This window comes from Phoenix dactylifera, chromosome 3 (assembly GCF_051530095.1).
Source record: "Phoenix dactylifera cultivar Ajwa chromosome 3, Ajwa_hap1_PhDact_Kaust_v1.1, whole genome shotgun sequence".
NCBI lineage: Eukaryota > Viridiplantae > Streptophyta > Magnoliopsida > Arecales > Arecaceae > Phoenix > Phoenix dactylifera.
The window spans coordinates 1,261,162-1,270,479 of record NC_143192.1 but is presented as its reverse complement, the minus strand read 5'-3'; the positions used below and the strand labels follow the sequence as shown (position 1 = coordinate 1,270,479).

The following is a 9,318-nucleotide window of genomic DNA, read 5'->3' as shown; positions in this document are numbered from 1 at the left end:
CAACGTTTTAAAATTCTCATATTAATTAATTTATTCTTGTAAGAATGTTTTCACGCCTCATTACAGCAAGATCTGAAAAGAACATAGCTAAGCCCAAGAAGACTTCTTGCTGATTTAAATATGGAAAGCAAAACAGCATTCAGAACAGAAGAAAGGATTTGCATCAAAGGGAAGCCATTCGAACCTGGACTTGCTGCGGTCTTCGGTGCTGAGAGGAGTATATGCCCGATTCGTATGGAGAAGCGAAGTGCTCACCAATTCGATCATGGGGCCACCAGCCGAAGACGAGGAAGGCCCGGCATGAGCCGGAGGAGGAGAGACCGCCGGCAACCGAACGCTCCGAAGCGCGTCCCGGTACTTCCTGTACACCGGAGTCCGATTCCTCGTCGCCATTGGCCAAGATCTCGACACCCTCAGATTCGGCAATGCGAGAGTCGATCTGTGGTAATTACCGGATCCAAGAAGTCAAAGACCTCTAGGGCACGCGCGGAGGGCGTGAATGGAGGCGATTCCGGCGAATCATCGCCGGAGGAGGGAGGCGGAGGGTTCCGGCGGTCGGGGACGGGGATGGGTTAAAGAGATCTGAGATCGAGGGAGGCAGGGTCTTGGCTTTCTCCGCCGCCGTGGGAGGGGGTGGGATATAAATGGATCTCGGCAGGTAGAAGCGCGGGAGGCGGAAGAAGGTCTCAGTAGTTGGGGCTGAGCGTCTCTTCCTCTCCCTTCTTTGGGCGCTGGAAGACGTCACGCATGCATTAACCATGCTTTATATTTGATAATATTCCTAATGAAATAATTAGGGGGCACTTACGAGTAATAAATATTTACCATTAGAGCTACAGTATACAACAGTGGCTGTGTGTGATATCACTGCTACGTACACATGGATCATAGATGTGGTGATGAGTAGCTAAGGCTTGTTCCTTATTTACCAAAAAAAAAAAAAAAATGCTTGTTCCTGCAGTTGTTGTCATCCTTTCCATTAGAGGTCATGAGTTCAAGGCCTGATTTAAGCTGATTCATGATGGTTGGGTGCAATTTACAAGCACTATTTAAGGATGGTTGGGTATGATTGAACATTTTTGTGGGTTGGGTGGATTGATAGGAGATGAGCCACTCTGTTATGTTGTAGAATTTGTAGTACGGCCAAAATCGGCTAAAGCATGCAATGGCCTCATTTGCTGGTCATGTGCATGTAATGACCTCATTTAGGGAATCTATGAGCGGTTAAAGCGTAGTAGTAGGGAGATGTAAGCAACAATTATCAAGATCAAAATAATAGGTGTGAAAATATAATTATAATATATAATATAATTATAATAACTTGTACGATCATATATTTAATTTCACATCGGTTATTCGCTGGATAGATTTTAGCTACTTGTATAGGATCAAATAATCCAAATAATACATTCTACCTAGCTTTTTCGAACGAGATTCTGAATTACGATAAATAGTATTAAAGCGGATTCGACTCATGACCTATGTATAATATAAAATACTACCGTACAGATATATTTGAGCTAACCATGAGCTGATCGTGGTGTTTGTGATTGGTTTGAATTCTTAGTCTGGTGAGGATACATAAAAAAATTCAATCATCTCGCATTAAAGATAAAACCTGAAGCTTTTGAATGGTCAACTTTGTCTTATAAAAGCCTATTCACCCAATGGTGTCATAATTTTTTTATTAGCCGAATCCTGTGCTTGAGTAGATGATGGTACATGAACAATGTAAATTTCAAGCCTACAACCTGCATGAAAGTTTTTGCCTATGAGATTGCGTCAACGATGTTACCTCAGGAATCGTAACACCTAAGGTCATGCACCATCCACCATCTTCCCCTGCTCACAGGTAGGTAGCACTGCAGTAGCAACTTCTTGCATACCATCCATGAAATAGAATTTTCCATAAATCAGAATTATCCTATGCTGATCCAGACTTCGAGATTCGTGTTAAACAAAGATCTCATCACGCTTCTCGCACGACCCACAAAGTCTTCCTGGCATTTGGGCTGCCAAAATATAGCTTTTCAAATATTTGAACTGTCAAGAAAACAAGCTTAGAAGAGGGTAGATGAACCTTTTCCTGTCACCGTACAGCAAGCAATGTTTTTAAATCTGTGCTATTAGTAATTACATTATATTTTTTCAAAGCCAAGAAGATCACACTGTCTGAATCGTAAAACTCTCTTCAAAATTCAGTTGCTTGCTGTCATTCTCTTCATCTCTCTCTCAGTAATCATGGTTCCATTGCAATTGCATCAACTCAACAAAAAAGGAACCTCGAGTATTAAAATATCAGAGTTTACTTGAAACCATCCTGGTGTTTGATTCTTTTTCTTTTTGTTCCTCATTTCTTTTGTATCTCAAAAGACGGGCTTCTCTTATCCTTCCTAGTAGCATCTAACACGACCTGGCTTGACCTAATTACTCAACAAACTATGTCTCAGCAATCTTTATGATGATGAACATCCTACTGCCATCACAGCTGAATCCTTCCAAATATCATTCAAGTGCAGTTTGCTTCTTTTCGCAACAAGCCTTCAAGAACTCCAGATCCTGATCCAAGCAACAGATACCAAAGATCAATTCATGTAATGTTAGAAGGATAAAACAACTGCTTATAAGAAAACAAGCTAAATAGAGTGCTTGATTTTGGAGGAGACTTTGCATCCTGCATTATATTTAATCAACGCACATCCAGTCCGTAACAGCCAAACAAGACCATTTCAGGGGATTGGAGAATTCGCTTATCCTGCCCCAGCCAAACATCATCTGTTAATCTTGGAATAATCAAGGATCGATTATTCTAGTCATAGGGCTTTTCTCTGCAAAAATCACAATAAAAGCACTCTGCGGGACAGGTGAAATCAGCTATTCCTGAAACAGTGGAATTTCTTTTGACCTTTCAATTCATATATGTTTCATCCCAAGGCAACCAGATAGATTTAGGGATAAAAGTTAACATTCAGAACGACAATAGCTCTTCGAGATTTTGCCGTCCTCCAATCAAATGGGCTCTTAAGCCTGAGGATGCAAGCCAAAAGAGCCAAATCAACAAAATCAAACTCGTGTTCTTTCCTGCACTGACTTTAAACAACTAAAAGGTTTTCGCATGAATGTCGCTTACACAAACTTCGCAGCAATTGGTATAGGAATCATCTGACTTTAGCTTGAATAGATCTTGCTAAAAGCTAGGTGGAATCTAGCCAAATTTGGTTCCACGGTTCTACCCATTTGCTCTTGGTACTCTTTGAGGCACAGATTTATGATTCAAAGAATAATCCTAGCCTTGGATCCAATACTCATGGACCATCTAAGATAGGATAACTCAGCTTTTATTTGCCAAAGTTATAGGCAACCCACCCTCCAAATGGTATGCTACTCCGTTGATGGATACATGACACATTCAACGCAAAATAAGGCAACCTCACAATGCACCAGCTATTAAAGAGCAAAGGTAATTGATAAATAAACTCCCAGATTAGAGATATGTATGCTCGATATTGGGCTCATGTAACAGATGACTACATCAGTTGGCTCATCTGTTGGGCCCTCACCAATAGAAAACTACTACCAGAATAAGTTATTTGACCCTGGAGTCCAACAAGCATACTCTCTATATGGGGTCAGTTTTGATTGCACACGGCAAATATCCATCTATCAACTAATTTTTCCGACCATGTAACTACACTGATGCTAACCCTCCAAGCAAAACCCATAGATCATGATAAACGTGTGATGTCCTGCAACAAGAATGTGATCCATGACGCTTTCCATATGCTTGTACAGGCAACATCATATGAACGTTAAGATTGCCTTTGTCCCTCAAGCATATCCCGTCCATCAGTTTCATAATCTTTTATGCATCAATCCTATGCATCGGCGACAATGTTTCATTAATGTAAATTTCAAACTATATCTGTGAGATGCATTAACCAAGAATGTTGTTGGGGCCATGTCATACGCACCATCAATTAAGTAGGTGATAGCTATAACATTAGGTAAAATGAGAATGGCTGATGACATCCACTCCAGCCCATCCACGACCTAGACTTTTTTCTAATTGTCATTTCTGATTACACCATCAAATTCTACTTTTCTCTTATGTCATCGCTGCGGCTCGCTCATTTACATATTGGTCATAGCAATAACACAAGGTAAAAGCAGAATGGTGATGATGCCGACCTGCTCTCGCATCCTATCCATGAAATAGAATTTTTCCTACACCGCTAGCCCATCTATTTCCAAAAGAACAGCCCAGGTTTGGCAAGATCCACACTCAAAATTTGAGATTTGCGTGAAGATACAGATCATGGGCCGAATCAGCCATACTGCATCATACTTCTCGCACGAATCTCAAAGTCCTCAGTGCGTTTGGAGCTACTAAAATTCCTTTTTCCTTGCAGGATCCGAGGATGGAACTAGAGAAAAACAAAAGCACGAGGAAGTATCAACGAACCTTTTCCTTGTCACTGAGCAGCCATCATCTCTGGAAAGAACCGACCGGCAGCCTCTACCTCACCATTCTCATCACCTTCTTGGCTCGCCAGAGCAGAGGCATGCAATTTCCTCAAATCTGGGTGGCCATACCATGCCGCCGCGATGGCATAGCATCCAAGAACATAGAGGAAGCTCAGAAAGACAAGGGAGAAGAGGTGGAAGTTGGCAAGCAGCTCCGCGCGGACCTGGCTGTCATGCGAGTGGCACTTGATTCCGTTGTCGTCGAGGAGGCAACCCCGGGGCATCATGGGGCCGTAGAGGGTGAAAGCAGTCTGGTAGAACCACAGGCCCTGGAGAGTGATGGAAACCCCGCTACCAAGGTCCACAGCGAGACTGGTGGGGAAGAGAGCGCCAGCGATCGTGGCGGCAATGCAAAGGGCGACGAGGATGACAAGGATGAGGTGATAGTAGCCTTCCAGTCCCTTGTGGGTGGTGGAGTGGAAGGAGAACAGTAGATACTCCGCGCTGAAGGCTGATGCGGCTATCAGGCAAAGCGCTCCATGCGGCATGGGTAGGAAGCTGAAGTCAGTGAGTGTGAGCTTAGTAGATTGCTCTTATTAGCTTGGAAAAGAGAATGGATGCAAAGAAACAACAGAAAGCTACTTGGCCGTTGTCTCTGCCTGCTACTGTAAGGTAGGATTATTGACTACATTACCCTGAATTAATCAAACAACATCAAAAAGATGGTGGAATTAAGGTTTCCATAATGCCAATATTTGCAATAAGTGAAAATTTTGGAAATAGGTTGCAGCAATGTTGCCACTATTTTTTTTTCTACTTGGAAAAATGATAATTTATGGTTATATTGTGAATAATTATGGAGGCTTTTTTTTATGGTGAAATAAAATAATGATCACCACAATGGTTATTACCAACTTTCTTATTCCATAAAAACAGGAAAAAGAAGATGCTATTATGTCGTTATAGTGGCCTTTTCAAATAAAAACTGAACCATGCTCTGGATGACAGTCAATAATCTAAGAATTTTCTCGAGCCATGCAATGCTGGTGTGGCACGTCACAGCTCGATTAGCCTCACATACTGTATCAATTTCTGTGGGTCACAAGAACTCACTCATACGCTATGCAAGTTTAAAAAGTTACTCAGAGATTCCTAATTCAACCAGACGCCACCTGAAATTATTCCATCACCTTGGAGATGCCTCCAGACATGGAACAACATAGATAAAGACACTACTAATAAAATAGTACTAACTAACCTTAAAATGCATTGCAAAGGATCAGATATCATATTCATAAATATTGTTTTTCTAGTTTCTAAAATTCATGTTAGCTTGAAAAATATTCTTCGTTTCAAACAATACGGCCAGCAGCTATGATTTTGTTCCCACGTAAACCAAGTCTAAAGCTGAACTTGGAATAAAACGGTCATGGACGGCATACGTTGCTTTTTTTTTTAACGATCTATGCTTTTTCTAAAACCATGTGCCGTTGTAATCGTCACCCTCTCCTGGTTCCGACAGTTGTCCCCAACAAGATAGCATCTATTTCAACGACCAATATCCAACGGAGACCGAGGGCGGCCCGGACAAAATCCCTCTCTCCTCCTACCGAACCTTTGGGGAAACCAGTTCGGACCACTAAACTATGGTTTCCCCTTTCAGACTGCTAAACTCCAGTTTCCCCCTCGTTTCCCCGCGCTCAAATTCCCATTCTCCAAAGAAACCTAGTTAATTTCGGAGCGTTTTAGACAACTTTCCCTCTCCAACTCATAATGTATCCTCTGACTAGTTATGTACGAGAGAGAGAGAGAGAGAGAGAGAGAGAGAGAGAGAGAGTCTGACCTGGTTTTCTCGGAGAGGAGGGCGATGGCGCCGAAGAGGAAGAACATGAGGAGCATTCCACCATGCTCGAAGTCGTTCATGTGCGCCGGATTCAGTATCTTCTCGGGTCCTACGAAGTAGTGGAAGTGAGGCGAATACAATAACTCGACGCACATGTCGACGAAGGCGCCGCCGGCGACCACGTAGAGCTCCAGGTGCCGCGCCTTCCCGCCGAACCACCGCTCCGCCGGATTCCACACCCGGACCCGAAACGCCACCGGGTCCGACACGTACCGAACCGCCGCGCTCCAGATGTGCCACAATCCCACCGCCAGGAATAGGCTCCCGGGCAGCACGTGACCCCTGAACGATCCCATTCTCTTTTTTTTAACTGAATCTCGCCCTCGGATCTTCCAGAAATTACGACAAGGGCCCCGAGAGCGTTGACCGACGATGGATTGCCTCCTCTTCCTCTCTTCTTGCTTTTAAACTATATATCTATATAAAAGAAATAAAAATAGATCAAAAACGAGAAATTTTATCTGAAATCGGAGAATTTTTTGGTACGATTTGAATGCTTACCGGTTTTTATCAATCTTGGTTCTGGAATATGGAAGAGAAACTGATCAAAATGGGAAAAAAAAAAGGCTAAAATCCGGAGTTTTTCATTAATTTAACTTTTTTTTTCCTTTTTACAAAAAATAACCGTTTTTGGACAGCACTAAGCTTTATCCGATCGATCAACTTCCTCTCTCTCTCTCTCTGCCGACAAGCACGAAACGAATTGATACAAATAGACAAAACTAGCGGGAATTGGAATATTTTGGTCCAATTTAACTAGCTTTTTAATCCAAGAAAAACATTCTTTGAGAAAAATTGGAAGAATAAAATTTTCTTCTTGCTCCACAAGCTTCCTCTCTCAAAACTGATGAAATTAAATAGAAATTAACCCAAAATTGATCAAAAAAAAATTCATTCCCCACAAATTGGCTCAGCGAAGGGAAAGATCTAGTGACGAAGGAAGCAGATCTGATGGACAGAGGCAGTCTTTTAGTAGTGGAAATAGTAATAATTCCAATATATATAAATATTATATTATTCTATTGTTCAATCAGGGACTTTTTGGGGGGGGACATGGACGTACCTTGCTGAGGGAGGAAGGGATTGGATTGGGGAGAGCGTGGGGTTCGCCGCCTCGACGAAATGATTGCGAAACGAGAGGGCCGGGAAAAGAGATGAGCAGAGAGAAGAGAGAGCAAAGCAAACCAACGCGGTCTGTTTCTCTTTTTCTCTACCGCCGAGACTCGAGTGAGAGCGAGGGCGAGAGCGAGAGCGAGAGCGAGAGCAGGAGGGGAAAAGGGTTAGAGATCTCGAGGGTTTTATCTCTCTCTCTTTTTCCTCGCGCTTCTTCACTTCTTTTTTCTTTCTTCTGCTCCCTCCGATCTCCAGCACCGAGACGGGAGCTCGCAGGGAGAAGGGAAAAATATTGAGGGAAGAGATGGCGACTCCTCGGGGCGACGGCTTTGGCCTTTTCTTTTACTTTTCTTTATTCTGGGAATGATCTTTTAATTAATCTAAATAGGAGCCCGCTGCGAAGCCCGCAAGGGCGCGCGACGCGTTGATGACGTGCTTTTCGGGACGTAGACCATTTTTTTTTAATTGGTTCCGCTGTAAGCGGGTCTGATTATATCGGATTCAGATGCTATTTTTGGTCCAACCAGATCCAAATAGGAATTCGAATAATTAATTCAAAATTTTTTTAAATACTGATATGGATGAAGATACATATATATTTTTTTTAAGATTTGGATATCCATAAAACAAGGATAAGTAAAAAAAAGAATTTAAGTTAAGCTAAATCAAAAAAACTTATTAAATAATTAATCAAATCTAAACTAAAAAAAAAAGAAGCTAGATATCAAATAACAGTCCATTAAAATGGTAACCCGAATACGGAATAACCGGTTTGAAAAAAATCCTTTGAGTCATCTAGTATGTTTGAAAGACTCAAACCTCCCCTTCGTTCATTTCATCCTTCTTTTCTCTTCGTCGTTTTTAAACAACTAGAGTTTCGAACGTTCCGTCCATTTTCTAGTTTCCTCTCAGCGATTGTAACTGGTAATAACTGTGAGATGCCTTGGAGGCATCATAGATTCTGTTTACTTCGGTGATGAGCAATCTTAAACGGCATATTCTTTATGAAATTGTTAGGTTTTATAATTGATAAATATTTATTAAAATTATAATTTTTTTTTATAATCATGTTTTATCGATAGTTTTCATCATTGAATTTTGTTCAAAGTTGATTAATATCCGAAAGGTATCCGATTTATTGCTGTATTCAAATAATATATATATATATATGTGTGTGTGTGTGTGTGTGTGTATTTAATATCCGATTCATATGTTTATCCATTTATAACAATTATCGATATACTTAATATTCGATTCATATCCATATCTATTTAGAACAAGTATTGTTATTAATTTAGGTATCTTTTTGATATCCATATCTATATTCATATTCATTAAAAAATATGGATACAAATATAGATATATCAATATCTTATCAATTTTCAGCCCTAGTGAGGTAGTATTGGAGGCATCAATTTTCACCTGTGCCGGTAACCACTATTTATCAAGTTTTATGAACTTTAGGCGCCGGTCTTCCCTTTGCCTCTTTGGGCAGCCCTGGGGTTGTTCCTCCCTCTATCGTGGCCTCTTCCTCTAATTGGAGTCGCACCCCTTGACCCTGAGGATTGCACGGCTGCGGATGCATCAATGAAGCGGGTTACTCTCCGAGTGCCTACGTCGGATAGGGATAGTCGCATGACTAAAGTGGCTACCTGCGTCAACTTTATTCATCAGAAAGATGCCTATATAGCTATGAAAGTGATAGAGGAACTTCTTTTGATTCAAGGGGCGCCGGTACAAATCATGTTTAGTTTTTTTAAACAAAATATGTTTACAAATAAAATATTGTATTATAATAATTGTAGTGATTTATTGATGTTTTTATCTTTTAGCGGGAG

General features: G+C 41.3%; 1 protein-coding gene across 1 annotated transcript; it reads right to left on the bottom strand.

Moving 5' to 3' along the window:
* Positions 1-1,649: 1,649 nt before the first annotated feature.
* On the bottom strand, positions 1,650-7,831 carry LOC103724213 (plant viral-response family protein). The gene is made up of 4 exons (XM_008815405.6): positions 7,431-7,831; positions 6,308-6,784; positions 4,463-5,022; positions 1,650-2,559 (listed from the first exon to the last, which is right to left on the bottom strand). Exons 2-3 carry the CDS (start codon positions 6,661-6,663, stop codon positions 4,473-4,475), a joined length of 906 nt encoding a protein of 301 aa, XP_008813627.4. The 5' UTR covers positions 6,664-6,784; positions 7,431-7,831; the 3' UTR covers positions 1,650-2,559; positions 4,463-4,472.
* Positions 7,832-9,318: the final 1,487 nt, after the last annotated feature.

Coding starts and splice junctions, on each gene's coding strand:
- LOC103724213 (XM_008815405.6), bottom strand. CDS start 6,663: ATGGGATCGTTCAGGGGTCACGTGCTGCCCGGGAGCCTATTCCTGGCG. Junction 5,023..6,307: donor CTCCTCTCCGAGAAAACCAG/GTCAGACTCTCT, acceptor CACTGACTTCAG/CTTCCTACCCATGCCGCATG.